At 34.4% G+C, this 18,793-nt stretch overlaps 1 protein-coding gene across 1 annotated transcript; it reads right to left on the reverse strand.

The window, feature by feature from the left end:
* Positions 1–1,009: 1,009 nt before the first annotated feature.
* BU26DRAFT_568336 (uncharacterized protein) lies at positions 1,010–10,032 on the reverse strand (the record flags this gene model as incomplete). Its single annotated transcript, XM_033833762.1, has 2 exons — positions 1,010–1,298; positions 10,022–10,032. The coding sequence occupies 2 exons, from the start codon at positions 10,030–10,032 to the stop codon at positions 1,010–1,012; spliced, it is 300 nt and encodes a 99-aa protein (XP_033680796.1).
* Between the last annotated feature and the right edge of the window lie 8,761 nt (positions 10,033–18,793).

Here is an 18,793-nt window from a genome sequence, read left to right on the forward strand (position 1 = left end):
AGAAGAGTCATGAGATCGAGAGTGCAAGAAGTACACCCGTCGGAGAAGACATTGCTACCGCAGTGACTTCGAAACCAGAAATAAAAATAAGGTAAACTGCAGGTACTAGGTACATCAAACGCATCCGACCCAGAAAGTCGTGCCCCTAGAATGAGTACGCTTACGCTGCTTTGCTGTCGAATCGCGAAGCGAAAATGCCATGTGTACGAATGCGAAGAGTGCATTTGGTCGACAGGGTAGGTCCGCGCGGTCGGGTTCGCTAAGCGCATCAACGCATGTAAGATCACTGATAGAGGTACGTCTACGACGAGAATTGATTGAGCGAATGAAATGCATTGACACGAAGAATCTGTTAACCATGCTGCGAGTACTGCCGAATTCATCACGGTTATGTACAATACAAATCAGACACCATGACTTATCTCGCTGCTTTTAGACTATAGATTTGGTTGAAGATGTCGCAAAGCTAGGGAGTGCAATCTACTAGAAGTTAGCGCTAGTGGTATAGAATTGGCTTCTTGACGACTAACCTCGCTTTCGTAGCTCCCTAAGGCTGACGGGCGAGCAAAACTCTGCCTCGTCTCTCACTCGCGAGTGACGTTGATCGGACTTTCCGTGCTTACTCTGGGGGCGGATGACGGTGAAGATAACCATAGCCAAGGAGAGGCATAAGAAGACGGCAATACCAAGCTTCTTGCGCATCTGGAGTTTCGATATTCAGACAATAATCGGGAAGCTCACAACTTGGGACATTAGACACGCAGAGAGGCGCACCAGGGCAAAGCTCACCATGCAAATCCGCTATGATATCCCACATACAGACCATCATATTCAGGTCAAGACTGGCGGGGCTCGGGTAGCATTTAACTGCGACATTCTGTTAACAATCCACTCGCGGCATCCTGATTCTTGGATTCAACGTACGGGCTTCTATACCTACGTGAGGGCATAAGACGACTGGTTCCATGCACACCAACACATATGCAATGCCGGTGATGACAATGCTGAATCAGTAGTAACATTCCAGCCATGCGGACAGGTTCTGGATAAGGGGGCGGAAGAAAACTAAGAAGGAGTACTGAATGGTGAATATGACGGTCCATCCGCGGGCGAAAAAGATGAACATCCACTTCGGTGTTCCGACGAGGTTGAGGAATTCAGCAAGCATGAAGATGACCGAGGCATCGTAGTTGACCGTCTCCACGATGTACATTCGCGGTAGCAGAACATATGTAATGGCAGTCAATGGAACCAGCGTGAGCGTCGCGAATATAACGAGAACATCGTGTGTGAAAAGCCTGCGGTCGTGATGGAGTCGGATTGCTACGGTGGCTAAGCCGGCGAAGCCGCCTATATATATTGGGGTTATTCATATCGAGTCGATATGAATACTTTCTGGCCCGTGCAGGGCAAAACCAGGGGGTCGATATGAATTGCAGTGGTAGGTCGATATGAATACTTTTTGTCCGTGCGAGAACATTAACATTAAGCCGATATGGATTAAACATCGAGTCGATATGAATTGCAGCAGCGGGTTGATATGAATTGCAGCCAAAACACAAGTTAATAGTTTAAATATCGTCTTACTTAGTTTACGTTTAAACCCCTAACGAGAGTTAAATATAGGCGTAGGTTTAGAGAAGGTTTAGCCGCTTGCCTTAAGTTATAGCTAGCTAAACTGTTAAGCTATTCTTTAAGTACACATACTCTATGTCCGTCTACTCTTAGACTCTTCTATAGCGGTAGCGCGCATATCTGCTGCGAGCAGAGCAAGACGCAGACATTCTCTTATTAAGGGTAGCTTTTTAGTACTATTTAAGTATAATAACTTATTTTAGAGCTACGAGTTAGTGCTAGACTACGGGTGTGCAAGAGAAAGAGTTAATAGAGGTGCGCTAGCTTAAAGAAGCGTAGAGAGTAACGACGTTAGGTAATTAGAGGTAGACATGTATAAGAATAGGTTGCGTTTCTACTATTATTATAAATAGCGCTTAATTCTTTTATTTGCAGTTACGTTTCTACTACTATTGTAAATAGCGCTTAATTCTTTTATTTGTAGTCGCGTCTCTACTGCTATTACAAATAGCGCTTAATCCTTTTATTCGCAGTCGCGTTAGGCAGACATTCTAGTAGTATCTAAGGTTTTTAGTTTGCGGTAGTAGAGAGAGAAGTAGCTATAAAATTTTAGCTAGCTTGCTTTTCGTCTTCGCATGTAGAGAGAAGAGAAGAGGGGGAAGTAGTCTAGGTGCTACCTTAACTTCTCTTATCTCCCGCAGCTAAAGTTTCTACGTAAGTATAGTTCCCTCCTAATTTAGCTTAGTGTCTACTTGCTACCTTAATAGTGTAGTAGGTAGAGTTTTGTACGTTTTAGTAGTAGTCGCAGAATAATAGCGTACGTAAGAGTCTTTAAGAAGGCGCTGTATACTAGACTAGGTAGCTTTAGTATGTTAGTAAATTCTAGCAAATTTCGCAGTAATAGCTATAGACACTTATAAGGTATAGAGAGATTGCCTAGAATTGCTATAGTTTAACTCTCTAGTAGAACTTAAACATATATAGAAGTGTAGTTAGGTTTTAGTATTAGACTATAAGAAGGGGGGTTTAGAGTTATAGCGTATTTAGGTTATAAGCCTAAACCTCTATCTTATAGCTAACTAGAGTAGATAGAATCTATAGGTAACTCTATGCTTATAGACGCCGCTCTGCTTCTTTTCCCGCCTAGCTATACTAGTTAATCTAGGCTAGTTTTTGTGTAGACAAGTAGCTATTAAACTAAATCTAACTTGCTTTTTATCTCTAGGTCTACTGTTTCTCTATATGTTCGCGGTCTACTTTCTTTAGAGTTAGGCTAATTAAATAGTTAGTAAAGAAGTAGATAGCACTTTGCTTTAGATATAATAGCTTCTTACCTAGACTTCTCTTAGACTAAGCAATAATTATAGAATTAGTGTCTTACTCTCTATATGTAGAGCGTAGCTTTACGTTTTAGCAGAATAATATCGCAAAGAGCAAGGTAACAGAGAAGATTATTATAAGTAAGGAGGACAGGTAGCTATAAGTTTTGTTAGCTTGCTTTTAATATTGTAGTCTAGTGTAACGCTATAGAAGAAAGACTAGAGTATAAGACTATATAATAATCCCTTTATAGAGCTATACCTATCTGTTCTATTCTTAGCCTTTTACTTATTTTTTTTTTAGAGTAGTCTGCGAAAGCTGTAAAGTAGGTCTACTTACCTTACACCTATATAATATAGTTCTATTAATTTTATTTTTAGGCACTAGAGGATATAGACACTACTTTCTATATTCTAGTATTTTCTCTAATTTTAGTAGCAGAATTGTAGAGAGTAGTGTTAATAAGAGTAGGTTGCTAGTTAGTATAAATTATAGTAGTAGGTTAATATAAATACTTTTTAGCCTATACGCGAAAAACATAGAGTTAATATAGATTATAGTAGTAGTTAATATAAATACTTTTAGCCTATACGCAAAAAACATAGAGTTAATATAGATTATAGTAGTAGTTAATATAAATACTTTTAGCCTATACGCGAAAAACATAAGGTTAATATAGATTATAGTAGTAGTTAATATAAATACTTTTTAGCCTATACGCAAATATTAATATTAAGCTAATATAAATTAAACATTAAGGCGATATAGATTATAGCGGTAGGTTAATAATACTATAAATAAGCATATTTAAGTTCTCTATAGAGCTAATATATGTTCGTATATATAGAACGTATAGAGAGACTTTTAGAGTAGAGGGGTTAGAAATTAGACTAGCGTGTTAAACTTGTTCTAAGCCTAAACCCCCTTTCTCTCTCTACCTTACTTATAATAATATATAACATAGAAGCTAAATTATCTTTTACTTATATAAGACAAATAGATAATAGCTATAAGTTACTTAATACTAGTATAACTTCTTTAAACATATATTAGATATTATCTATACTCTACTTCTATTCTCTACTATATATAAGCTCTAATTAGAGCTACTTGTGTAGTAGATCCCGCGACTAAAGTAGTTATAAAAAGATATTCTTAGCCTTTTTATATATGCCTATAAGGTCTAGATTTACCTACTTAAGTATACTATACTATATAGTTAATATCTCTATACTACTTTTCTCTATAAAACTATAAGGGAAATTAGTTGTAGGTACTATAAGAAATATTCTATTATTAAACTACTGTCGAAGTATATTCTAACGCTTACCTTTTTTAATTATCCTGTTTAACTACTCCTAATACTCCTCTTAAGCTTACGCATCTTTTCTGCCTTAGTAGGTTGCTAGATCTCTAGCAAGTTTATTTTGTACAACTAACGCATATTCTCTACTAATAATACCTAACCTAACTCTACGTTACTATAGACGCTCTTTAATACTCTTTGCACGCTAGAACACTATAGCTAAGAGCTAGCAATACTTATACTCGTCTACTACTATTTGTTCTTAATAGTTTAGTATAGCGAAGAACATGTTTATAAAGTTCTACTTATTGTCTAGTAATATAGTAGTAGGCTAATAAGTCTTCTCTTAGTTATCTACCTCTTCTTAGTTGTCTATATTCTCTTTACTATCTACATTCTCTTCGCTACTATTGCAGATAGTTGCCTATAACTCTTTATCTTAACTCTGTAGTAAACGTGTAGGTAGTTGTATAGACTCTCTAAACACCTCTACTATATTCTCTTCTCTTAACCTCTACATTCTTATTATTATGCTAAGATTCTTAAATGCTCTCTAGCTAGCTACTTGTATAGCCCGCCTCGCTAGCTCTACTATCTTTCTAATACCTAGCCCTTCTAGACTCTTTAAATAATTTATATATAGCTCTCTTTCTAGCATAACGTTGTAGTTCTACTACTCTAACTTATTATCTATATTCTCTTACGCATTAGCTAGTTTTAGTAGTTTCTTTTTCTTAGCTCTTTACTGTAAACCTTATAACAGACTACCTCTATCTTTACTTATTAGCTAGAGTAAGCGCTAGCGTTTTTACTTTATCTTTTACGTTACGTTTTGCGTTATCTTACCTTTCTTATTAGTATTATTATTTAAGCTACTACTAATACTAAAATCTTTATAGATTTTCTTTACTATTTGTAGAAGAACCTAGTAGGTTGTATTTTTGCATAGCTAGAGAAGAGCCTTAGCTAGACTATAGGCAACAAAACATATTATTAGAACAAGGCTTTTACTATCTAAAACCTATGCTACGCTATTCTCTTTAAGAAGGTTGTAGGCTTATAGAGAAATAGAATAGTAGCTAGTTAAAGAGACAACTAGTATAGTATGTTTATGTAGAAAGTCTAGTTACATTTTTTTGTTATTATAATAGAGGTAGAAGATAGATAGAAATAAGCTATTTACTACGCTAGAAAGTAAAAAGTAAATAAGTAAGGTAAAGGCTAGAGAAACTATTTTTTTACTAGCGCGCCTACGTTTTAACTCTAGAGAGGAGTAAAACCTTTCTTTATTATATCTACTATATTGTATAAAGAGGTAACAGAGAGTTCTTACTTTTATTAGAATAGGCTAACTATACTTTAGAAACTATAAATACGTGCAAGCCTATTCTCTCTAGGTAATAATACTATTACTACTCTTCTTACTACGCTTCTACTATTTCTTAAATATAACTCTAAATACAAAGCTATAGTCTATACTAACGACGCTTATAGCTATGCTATACTACCTAGTACTATTAATAAGCACCTTTATACACACTATAAGAATGTATTTAGAAAATAGAGAAGTTGTATTATTAGCTTTATAGAAGCTATAGGTACTTAACTCTTCTTATAGAAGAAGCAATTTCTATTTCTATTATAACTAGTCTAGTTTATACCTAGATTACACGTTCTATAGCTATATCTCTAGTATAACTACTATAGTTATATTTTAGAGAAGAAATTAGCGCGATTAAACATGTCTTAACACCTTACTACTTATAGTATTAAGATATATACGTACAAAGAAAACCCTACTCTACTTACTTATAAGGCTACTACTACTATTCTTATAGAGAATATACGTTTTGTAGCTATACAGCGCTTCTTTACTAGTAGTTCTAGACGCTCTACTAAGTATTTTAAAGTTCTAGAGTCCTTACTACTAGAGACTAACTAGAAACTAGCTAGCGCCTATAGTGCTATTAATCTAGCGCTTCTTATAGCTAACGTAGATATTATAGCTTTAGAGAAAGAGCTCTAAGTATTTAAGGTAGTAAGGCGGGAGGTTCTTACTGTAAGAGATATAGTTATGCCTACGCTTTATAACTACTAGCTATCTGCGTAAGTAACTAAGAGAGACTTCTAGTATACTCTTAAGAGAATGCTATTTAAAGAAGTTGCCCTTCTTACTACACTACCTAATTAGTAAAAAGAGCTAGAGGTCTACGTACTCTAGAACGCTGTATAAAGTTTAGTTCGTGTATACTAGTATATAGTTTGTTATACGCCTAACTAGGCTCGCCTCTAAGTTATAGCTAATTAGTATAGTATTATAGTAGCTAAACCTCTAGAGGCATATAATTAGTATAGTACTAAGCATGCTAGTAGGCTCTAGAAGGTGTTTATATTCGCATACTATGTATTAAAGAGTGTAAAGGCCCTCTATATATAGTCTCTAAATAAGTAGGTTTAGCGTTGCTAGAGCTATATACAAGAGGTTCTTAGTAATATAGAGTCTAAAGGTATAGTAGAGCGCACGTACACAAAACTACTTTCTCTTAAATAAGTATACTATTAGTACTAGATAGTACTACTTTATAACTAACCTAGCTAGAATAATTATAATATAGCTCTTCTTACCCCTCTTATAACACTTATAGTTACTACTAGTAGATTTGTTAACGCTAGCACGTATATAATAGAACTATCCGCCTTTAAGAAGATAGCTTAGTTTACCTTTGTGTAGAAAGCCTACCTTTAGTTTAGAGCTAAGAAAGGGGCTAAGGAAGGGGCTAAGAAAGAGGGTTGTAGGTTAGAGCAAGGCTGCGTAGCTATTCTAAGCCTAAACTCTACTCTACTAGTAGTATTGCTACTAAAACTAGACACTATAGTAGAAGTTAGTAACTAGACAGATGCCTATCTATCTATAAGTAACCTAGCATCGCCTTTTAGATAGCTTAGTAGTATAGAAAAGTTTATCTCTATCTTAGCTATAAAGAATTCTATAGAAGAATTTGTTAGTTAGTATAGATAGACGCTTACTTGCTATAATATTATAATTAGCATAAACAAGTTTTACTACCTTATCTACTTCTTATACAACCTAGCTAGTATATAGCTCTATAGTCTTTTATTTGTAGATAAAGAGTTAGAGCTCTCTCTAGTTTTATAGAATAAGCTATAGAACTAGCTAAGCACGCGTATATAAGAATAGCATCTTTTTAATCTAGATAATAATACTTATCTTAGAGTAGGTATAGGTTTTATGCGCTTCTATATTATCTATCTTGCACAGCACCTATAGAGCCTCTACCTTGCCTAGAAGAAAATGTAGAGCTCTACGTTAGCGTCTATAAGAGCGGCCTATTATAAGTAGGTATAGAACTTTCTTACCTCTCTACTAGGCTTAATCTACCTATTCTATAGCTAGCTAGTATAAGGCATAGAGCTGCTTAGTATATATTACATAAACATATCTATAAATAAGTACTGCAATCTATTCTTTATTAAGAGTCTTCTTGCCTTAGTGCCTTGCTACTATAAGTACTTCTAAAGAGATAACACGCTCTAGATTATCTATTACTTTATTCTAGAAGTAGTAGGTAACCTACTTACCTAGTACCTATAGTTAGTACTTCTCTATACGCAAGAGCTCTAGGCGTAGACGCTAGTAAATACGCAAGAGAAGTATTACTTTTATACCTTTAGTAGCCTAATCTAGTCTAACTATAATAGAAATTAGTACACTAAGGCTAGTCTTCTTTACAACGTTCTTGTCTAGAGTATAGAGGCGTATCTTAGTAAGTAAATTAGTATTCTTCTACTACGCTATATAATTATTGCTATTAGAAGAAAGATTCTAGGTAATAATTACTTTACTAAGAGTGTTAATAAAGATAACATTCTCGCTATACTAAACTAAATAGAGAGTAACGCGCTAGAATAGAAGGCTAGATACTCTATCTAGATAGTAGAGACTAACTATGTAAAAGATATTAATTACGTATTTAACGTCTTCTTCTATAAGGTAGATACGTAATACTGTAAGAGCGTAAGGTATTACTAATTTAAGGTATAGAAAAAGCCTACTATAGAAGACTTTAACGCTTCTATCTATATACTACAGGACTCTAGCAGCTAGCCTACTACCTATATACTAGGTAGCGAAGTTGTCTTTACGTTACTAGTACTATACTATACTAGATAGTATTACAAGATTAACCTAGATATAGTACTTAAGAGTCTATTTAGTATATTTACTACCTTCTATAGGTATTAGCGTAAGGTGCTTAAGAGAATAATATATAACTAGAGTCCTATTATCTACGTAGCTAGTACTAGAAGTAGTAAGAGTATTGCGTTTCTACTCTCTACTAGCTGTCTAGAGTATTATTAGGTTATTCTAGTTGTGCCTCTAGTTGCTCTTTATATTAATATACTATAATACTATTATAATTTCTATATTTACTATAAGGAATAGAATTCTCTACACAACTCTAATAATACTAAGCTAGTTCTTGTTATACCTAAATATATTAAACGCGAATTCTTTATAAAATATACCTAGCGTATATATATAAGTAGCCACCTAGAGCGTATTATTATAGACAAGTGCTACTTTACCTTCTTACCTAGATTAGAGTACTAGCTCTGTCTCTAGAATCTAGATAACCTAGCCTACTCTAGTATACTAATAGCATTTCTAATAGCTACGTTGCTACCTGTCTAGAAGCTAGCTGCATAGAATACTCTTAGTATTAGTACTATTCTGCGTTATGTATACTAAGAGCTAACTACTAGAAAAAATATCTACTATAAGGTGTATTCTATAACCTTATTCTAGTAGCCTACTACTAATAATATAGCTTTGTATATTTACTAGCTATATATATAGCTAGATAGCTATAAGAAGATAGTAGTCTTTATACTCTATATATATATTACTAAGAAGCTAGTAGAAGCGCTGTTCTGTCTATATTTCTATAGAGAGCTTGCTAAAGATAATAAGAACAAGATTATAGAGTAGTTCTTAGTACTTTCTTCTAGCCTTCTCTTAGCTACTAGTACCTTTAGCTATAGAGTATATAATAGAACTATTCGCGTGTGTCTATATATAGAGCCTCTAGATAGGCTTATATAGCTTAGTTAAGAGACTAGGCAGGTAGGCTAGAACGGGAAACTAGCTATAGCCTGTATTCTAGTTACCTCTACTCTATTAAGCTACCTAGAAAAACAACTCTACTAGAAATAATAGGCTATAGTAGTATTCTTATAGATAGAGGTAAAGAACTATAAATGCTGTCGCGTAGTATTAAATAGCTATCTAAATAGAAATATAAGCTACGTTACTTACTAACTAGACAAAGCTACCTATAATATATACTATAGATATATAGTTAGAGTATAGTCTATCTACGCTGTAAATTTAATCTAGAACCTACTTGCCCTCTACTAGGTAGACTGTAAGCAGAAGCCTATAATAGTAAGTTAAGGGGTTCTACCGCCCGTGCCTAAGAAGAACAATACCTATCTAGTACTTAAAGACAAGCTATCTACTACTTCTCCGCTCTACCTAGATAGAGCTATGTTGCTAAGAGGGTCTATTTCTACACTAGTGTAGGCTAACTCTCTTATTCTTAGCTCTAAGAAGACAAGAACTAACTCTATACTTTAAGTACCTATATTATTATAAGGTAGAACAGGTTCTACTCTATTAGCGCAGCTAGAAACGTAAAGCTAGACTCTCTAGGTTGTATATAAGATACCTTAACCTATTCTAACGTAAGATGTAGGTAGGTCTCTGCCTAGTATAGTACTATAATCTTAGCTAACTACGCTAGACACATCTATATAGTAGCTATCTATAAAACGTATATATTCTCTTACTACTAACAAGGAGATTATAGAGAAGAAGCTCTAATAGGCGCGAAAGTAAGCTACTCTTATACGCGACTATTAGAATATAGTATAGGCTAGCAGCACGCTTATAACTAAGCGTATACCTACTATAGTTTAGTTCTAGTTAACCTACTATAGCATCTATATAGTAGATTGCGTAGTGTAGAGCTTTACGTATATACGCGTAGGCTGCTTAGTATACTATAGCTAGAACATAATAACTATAAGGTAGAAAGTAAACCTAGAGAAGATTATAAAAAAGCTACAAAAGAGGAACTAGAGTTTCTACTTTACCTACTTTCTACTATAGGCTCTTTGTAGGTAGTAGAATTTATAGCTTATCTAAGGTATAGATTATACAGACTAGTAGGTAAATAGTAAAGACTGTTAATAGCTCTAAATTATACCTAACCTATAGACCTCTCTCTAGGCTAAACACCTAGAGTATTAATAGGAGCTAACTAAGCGTGCTCTTACCCGCAATATAGATCTTTAGTATTAGATAGAGTAGAAGAGATACTATAAGAATATACAGGCGTTTAGAAAGTACTAGTTACTAAATATTATGTTAGATATATTATATATTATAGAGAAGTATTTTCTCTAGAAGCTAGAAAGCTATCTTAGCTATTAGAGCTAGTGTAGAGTTTAGAATCTAGTATACATTTATACTTTCTATAGTCTATAGAATATAGAAATAGTATAGTACGCCTATTATAGTAATTCTACTATTTAAAATAGGGATAATAAGTAGGTAAGGTAGGTTAGCTACTAGAGCGGGGAGAGGTCTAGAGTTAGAACAAAAGGTATAGAAAAACTAGGTCTAAGCCTAAACTCTAGTCTAAGGCTAACCTACTAGAAGAAGAATATATAGAGGGGGGGAGATAACTCTATTCTTAAATTATTACAAGAGCTATAGTCTCTCGCGGTAGTAAATAGAGTAGTAAATAGAGAGTAGAAGAGTAAATATAGAAATACGTAACTAATATTAATTAGGTTACTATAGCTAGACTAGGTAGAAATAGGTACTATATAAGAGCAAAGTATATAGAGTAGAAGAGTAGACTTAGTATAGAAAGCACGTTCGCGAACTATATGCGTAGGCAGAGAGAGGGTTAGAGATTAGAATAAACAAACGCGGTTAGATAATAACGTAGCTAGGTAGACTTAGCGTAGTACTAGCGCTAGCTTTAATAACTACGCTACTTAAACTAAAACATTAATACCTACTCTCTCTCTCTATCTTACCTATATACCTACACAGCCGCTATATTTGCTCTTAATTAAATAAAATAACGTCTATTATTAATTTCTATATATATTCTCCCTACAGCGCTTGTAAAAAAAGGCGTTAGAATTACCTGTAGAGGTAATAATAGCGCGCTATAGGCGCGTGTAAGTTTAAGATAAAGGTAGCTAACAAAAATTTTAAAGTCTAACGTTACTCTCTAGCTTAGACTTGTTCTAAGCCTAAACTCTCTTCTTCTCTCTCTTTCTATTGTTACTTCTTCTATTTAGCACTCTTTCGCTCGCCCCTAGGGCTTAAAGTTGTCTAGGCGTTTAAGAAAGAAGAGTTGTATTAAAGGCTAGTATTCTCTATTACAAGCCTAAACCCCTCTTCCCTCTATTAGTAAGTTTGCTAATATAGTTAAGCACTATATTTTAGTACTATATTTTCTAGCGCAGTAGTAATGTTAACCTTATAAGACAAAGATAATTATGCTAACCTATAAGAAGCTAGTTAGAGTAAGTAATTAAGATGCTAGTAGCGAAGAGACTAAATACTAGTAAAGTTATAAAGGTTCCTTCTTAAGTAGAAGAAGAGGGTAGAAGAGGTTTAGAGTTAGAATAGTTTATTTCTAGTCTAAACCTCTCTCTTACCTATACTCTATCTATTACTTTTATAAGAATCTTGCTAACTATATATAGTAGTTAAGAACGTCGCTTTATTCTAGTAATTGCCTACTACTAAGCTAGGTACGCCTAGTAAGAGTAGAGACGTCTATATAGTAGATACTAGCGCTATAATTTTAGCTTAGCCTACTACGCTAAAGGCACACGCCTCTACTTCTAATACCTTACCTAGCTAGCAACGCGACACGCTACTTAACCTATTTAAGAAGAACGCTAACATAACTCTAGCTAACATAGCTTTTATCTTAGTTAGACCTCTTAACGCGCGTGTTAATTAGCTAATTACTAGAGCGCTTTATAGTTAGGCCGCTATAGTTCTCTACCTTAATAAGTTAGAGTAAGAGATTAGAGACTTTATAGTATCTAAGTACGTGTAGCTAAAAATACGCAAGTTTGTCTAGAAGATTATACTTAGTAGAAAGTAGTATTAGGTAAACTAACACCTCTCTAGATAGAAAGCTACTATTCTACTACTAATTAAGGCTAATATTAGCGTAAATAAGTTTACGTCTCTAGAAGAGGACAACGTTAAATATTTTAACTATAAGAAGATAGTAGCGTACGTTGTTGTTTAAATCCGCAAATATAGCTTTAATAAGAAGAGTAGCCTCTTCTACTAGAGCGGCGTTTCTATTAGCCTCTAGAATAAGCGTGCCTATTAGCTCTTCTAGCTTACTAAGACGTAGACGCTGCTTTAGATATCTAGCGCTTCTAAGAATCTCTTAAAGAAGTAGAACGCGAAGGCTAACGCTAGGTTAAAGAGTAGTAGGCCTAGTAGCTACTACGCCTAGCGTGCTCTGCGTAATAGTAATTTATAGATATTATTACCGTGTTATTCTTGCACGTAATCTTGTAGTTAGACTCTACTACCTAGCTCTAAACTAAACACTATACTTAACGTATTATTTAATAAGAAGTTAGTAGGCGAGTACATACGCGTAGAAGTTAACGTAAATATTAATAAAGTAGAACTTAGCGTAATAAGCTAATATAAGGTTCTACTAGCTAATACTAAGATTAAGCTAAACGCGCTCTTCTAGAGCTTAGATAAGTATAACGTAATAGACGCTATTTAACTACGTAAGTAGCTTAGGCGCCCCGTCTCTAAACTATATAATTCTAACTTCTACTCTAAATAGTTTAATAAGAACAAGGTTATTAGCAGTAATTACGTTATAGGCTTTAGCTTTAACAAGAACTATATAATAGATTAGAAAGATAGTAGTTACCTAGACCTATCTTATAACTTTATTAAAGATTGTAAGCGCGACGCTAAGCTAGGTACGTATTCTACTAGTATAAGAAGCTCTAGAGAGAGAAGAGAGAGGTTAGGCTTAGCACTTTTAGATTATTCTAAGTCTAAACCCCCTCTTCTCTCTTAAGTTCTTTTTCTAATTCTAGTTTAATATTAACTCTTCTATAGGATAACTATAAGCAGACTCTAATATACTATCTACTTTAGTATTAAGCATATAGTAGATAGCTAATAAGCTATAAGATATATACGCCTGTCTTAAACGTATACGTAGTAAAGAGCTTATAAAGGCGGCTAGAGCTTACGCGATTAAGTAGAGTATTTACTACTAGTTAGCGTTCTTCTATAATAAGGAGCTTTAGCAAGCTTTCTAGGCAACTTACGGCGGTAACTTTAGCTAGATAGTGCTTAATAAGGCCTAATACAAGGGCGTAGAGAATATATTACTAGAAGATAAGAATAAAGCCTAGGTAGTACTAGACAGCTAGCTTAAGGCCTTAGACCTAGCTAGCGTGTGTGCAACGTAGAATAACAAAGAGTTTTAACAACGTAGTCGCAAAACCTACGCTCTATTAAATAATAATAGATTTTAGCCTTAGAACTATTAGAGCTTATGCAAGTAACTATAGGTAGAGTATTAATTAGATTCTTAGCTTCTAGGTTAGTATAGTAAGCATCTTCTCTAGCTGTAAATAACTAGTACTACAGCTATCTAATAACGCTATTAGAAACTAGAGTAATAACTACAACGCTACTAATAGTAGAGTATACTACTAGTAGATATAACTAGGCTAGAGAAGACATAGACAATACTAGTAGCGCGTCTTAATGTAGGCTTAGAACCTCTCCCCTATTAGCTATAATAGGCTGCTAGAAGAGAAGAGAAGAAGAGAGTAGGCTAGAGGTTAGAGGTCTAAACAACTCTAATACTCTAAGCCTAAACCTCTTCTCCTTCTTCTCTTCTCTTTCTATCTTTTGTATTTTACATCTAATACTAATTCTCTTAGTACTTAAACAAGCGTAAAGTTACTATATAGTAGCTCTTTAATAATAAGAATTAGGCTAGCCTAAAAGCGTTCTCTCTGCCTTGCTCTATAATAATTATTACCGCGCCCTATCTAGTACGCTAAACTACCTAGAAGATTGCCTACTTTAGCAGCGTCTTTAAACTAATTATGTACAGTAGTAGTTCTAAGGCGAAGAAGGTAGTAGTAATTAATAGCGTAATAATTTAGCGTAAGATTCTATATTACAACTCTCCCTTCTTTAATACTAGGCTAGAATTAAATATCTATATAGTACTTGTTTACTTATATAACCTTGCTATAATACGCTATAGGCTACTAGCTTAGATTACCTAGCTAAAGAGGGGACGTAAGTACACGCAAGATAAGCTTAAGTAGACTACTATAGAGCTTCTATTTACAACTACTAGAGGCGGCACCTAGCTAGCAAATCTTTAAGACCTAATAGGCTAGGTTGTAGTAGATAAGGCGTAATTAGTAAAGAACTTCTTCGCAACTTAGTTCTACGCTATCTAGTAGATCTATCTTAATTTTATCTTGTTAATAATAGCTACACCCGTTTTATAGCGTTACACTAATATAGAAGGCCTTCTCTTCTTTCTCTAGAATCTTGTTAATAATATAGAAGCCTATAGCTACTTTAAGAAGCTAGATACTATTAACGTCTATAATAAGAATTACCTAGCTAAATTCTACTACTTCTAGCTTATAGCAGCTACGTTCTACTAGTAGGTTTCTTAAAACACCTCTATCTATATTACTAGTTAGGCTCTACGCCTAATCTAGAAGCGCTTTATAGTATATAGAGATTTTAACTTAACCTACGCAGTTAGCTAAAACAGAGAGGTCTATTATATTAGCAAAGTAATACTATTCTCTAAGGTAGTACGGCTGTGCGTCTCTAACTCGTCTATAGTATAGAAGATGTATAATAAGTTCTTAGCTCTATACTACTCTAAGATATACTACTTATTATAGGCTAAGCCTAACCTATTATAGGTAGACGGTTGCATTCTACGTATACTAAATCTAATAAGCGTAAGCCTAGCCTTCTACTATACTAAGTCTATCTATATAGTTAGAGAGGGCAAGAGTAAGAATAAGAAGCTAAACCTAGCTATCTAGAAGTTTAATGCTTTGTTTTAGTAGTATAAGTACTTACTCTTTCTCTATTAGCTTATTAAGAATATTGTCTACTACGCTAAGAAGAATAGAATTAGCAACCTAGCGCCTAAGCTCTTTAGTTACGCTCTTCCCGCGGCTAGCTCTACAAATAAGACTACCTAGCTATTAGGCTTATTAGCGTACACCTTCTCTCGCCTTTACACGCTATTTTCTCTTATTAATAACATAGTTATTACCTGTAGTAAGAAGGTAATCGTCTTTTACTAAGCGCTGTACAAGTAGTAGCTAGTAACGTGTTATCTCTACCTTGTAGGTATTAAGGCTACTACACTTCTTGCGTTTATAGCCTAAGATAAGCGCAAAACGCTAATTAGTAACTTTAACTATCTCTTATTGTATTAGTCTGCTAAGATATTAGAGCTAGAGCGAGATATAGACGTAGAGGTGCTCGTTCTTAACTACTTAATAAACTTAGGCCTAAATCTCTAATACTACTACTACAACCTTATTACCTTCTCCCTGTCTACTAGCTAGTCTACCTAGAGTAAGTACCTAACCCCCTCTAGCTATAGAGAGAGTAGGGTTTAGGCTTAGAAATAGTCTATCTATTCTAAGCCTAAACCCTTTTCTTTCTCTTAGTTCTTCTATTACTAATATAATACTACTAGTCTAATTAGTTAGCTAGATTGTACGCTTTAGGTAGTTCTAGAATTACTTTATTATCTAGATATTTGTAGAAGGTAGCTTTAATAAGTAGTAAATTATATTGTTAACTAGAAATACTCTTACTAGGCTTGCAGCTATAGTATTCTAGAAAAAGCTAAGTAATATGTATAACTATAGTAATAGGTTAATTATAGTTCTAGTCTACAACTTAGATAGCTTTATTCTCTACAACAGGACCCTCTTCTAGAGGGAGTATCTCTAGTACCTAGCGGCTGTAAAGGAGCTAACAACTCTAACTCTAATAGAGGTTCTATTCTACTAGTTCTAGAATATTAGCTTTTATAATATAGAGGTTATAGGCGCTAATTAGACTCTAATTATAATATAGATAGTAGGTTATATGTTTAAGACGGACGCTAACTTAGGTGTAACGCTAAAGGCTACTCTAACAAAGCGCAAGCTACAGATAATTAAAAAGCTTAATACTATAAATAAGACGTTTGCGAACATGCTACTAGTATTATCTCTAGCTAAATTTAATATTACCGCAGCGTTAAAAGAGCTCTAGAAGAAGCTAGTAGTTAAGAACGTAAAAGCCACGGAGAAGGCTACTATAGCAAAGGCCGCAAAGCCGCTCTAGAAGAAGTTAAAGACAGGCAAGAACACTAGAGAGGCGAAGTTAAACGCAAGATTAGCGTCTAAGAAGTAGTTCTCTTACTAGTCTATACTATCTAGTAAGACGGTTTATAGTAGCGATAATACTTCTAACTCTAAAACTATTCTGTCTCTAGAAACTATCTTAGGTGCTAAGCATAGTGCGGGTGTAGGTTAGAGAGGTAGTAGAGGTAAGGCGTCTTATAGTACTTCTACTTTAACTTATACCCGCAAGTCTCTAGCTAGGCGCTGTAGTAATATAGGCCTTCTAAATATGCTAGAACTACAGCCTTTAACAAGAGTAAAGAAGTAGTAAGAGTAACAAGAGTAGTAGAAGTAGAAGGTATAGCAGAAGTAGCGTAAGAAGGCTACTAATTATAACAGGAGTATAAATAATAACAAGGTAATAGATAATAACAAGAGTATAGATAGAAATAGGTAGCTATATAAATAGAGACGACTTAGGTTTCTTATAGATATTTAGCGCTTTAGGTGCCTACTCTCTAGAGGTAGCTTTATATCTAACTAGCCTATAGGTTACTCGCACACTTGCTTGCGTCTAGTCTAATCTTTATACCTTAGATAGTTAATCTTAACTATTCTACTAAATTTACTCTTACTTAACTAGTAATTATATAGTAGTAAAGATAGTAAGAATTATAATTTAAGTTAAATAATAAAGAATACAAAAGACCTTACTTTTTACTTTAGGTAAGTATAGTAGTATTTATGTCTAGTAATATTACTATATAGAGAATATAAAGAGTAAGAAAGAAGAGAGAGTTTAGGCTTATAGTAACTAAATATTATAAGCCTAAACCCCTCTCTCTACTATCTATACGCATATATTCGCGGCCTTCTAGCCTTTTACCTATAGTTTTTCTATAAGAAGCCCACACGCTGTACTTTTCTAGGTACTTTAGAGTATAGAGTATAGGTAGAAAAATAGCAAGCGTAGTAGGTTTTATAGAGACTTTTTAGGTAACTAGCTAGCTAGGTTACGTTTAGCTAATATTATTAATAGATTCTAGAAATTTTTAGTAGCTAAGGTCTCTATTACGTATATACAGTTCTAGCCTTATCTATTTTAGAGAGGTAGCCTAGAGAGGTAGAGAGTATAGAGGTAGACGTGCTAGAGTAGAGAATAGATATATAGTCTAGGCTGTATAGACGCCGCGATATAGGCTCTAGTTATCTAGAATATCTCTATCTTATATAGAGATTTAGCCTTTTTATAGTAGCTAAGGTCCCTACTACGCACATACTATTCTATTCTTATCTATTTTAGAGAGGTAGCCTAGAGAGGTAGAGAGTGTAGAGAAAGAAGTGTTAGAGTAGAGAATAGATATATAGTCTAGGCTGTATAGACGCCGTGATATAGGCTCTAGTTGTCTAGAACATCTCTATTCTACGCGGGAATTTAGTCTTTTTATAGTAGCTAAGATTCTACCTATTACGCACATACTAGCTTGGCCTTGTCTGTTTTAGAGCTAAGAATTACTCTATTCTATAGAAAAGAGTATTCTTTTAGAAGAAGAGAGACCTTAGCTATATATGTATACCTCTTCGCGCTCTATTTCTAGGCAGCGTTATTCGCGGAGCGCTTTAATCTTTTTATTCTCTAGCTACTATCGCTCTAGCTATTCTATTACTTGCTTGTATACTAGAGTTATAGCTTAGTAGAATAGCGCGCCGCGTAGTATAAAGAAGAAGGTAGGCTCTTTTTACTAAAGTAGACTACGCTCGCCCTACCTATTAGTTAAGATACTATCTTGTTTTAGAGAGAGTACTTAGGTAGAAAGGTGTGTAGAATAGGTAGTCTCTACTACTACCTGTAGCTACATCTTTATACTAGCTATTTATACTATTTTTGTCTATTTATAGCGCGGGCTTTTCTAGTAGTTATAAACTTAATTTTTAGTTTCTTCTAGCGCGGCCGTATAAGGCTATGTTAATAGATTTAGGTCTGTTTTTTGGTTAGGGTTAGGGTTAGGGTTAGGGTTAGGGTTAGGGTTAGGGTTAGGGTTAGGGTTAGGGTTAGGGTTAGGGTTAGGGTTAGGGTTAGGGTTA

Source organism: Trematosphaeria pertusa, assembly GCF_010094035.1.
Source record: "Trematosphaeria pertusa strain CBS 122368 unplaced genomic scaffold BU26scaffold_12, whole genome shotgun sequence".
Classification (NCBI taxonomy): Eukaryota; Fungi; Ascomycota; class Dothideomycetes; order Pleosporales; family Trematosphaeriaceae; genus Trematosphaeria; species Trematosphaeria pertusa.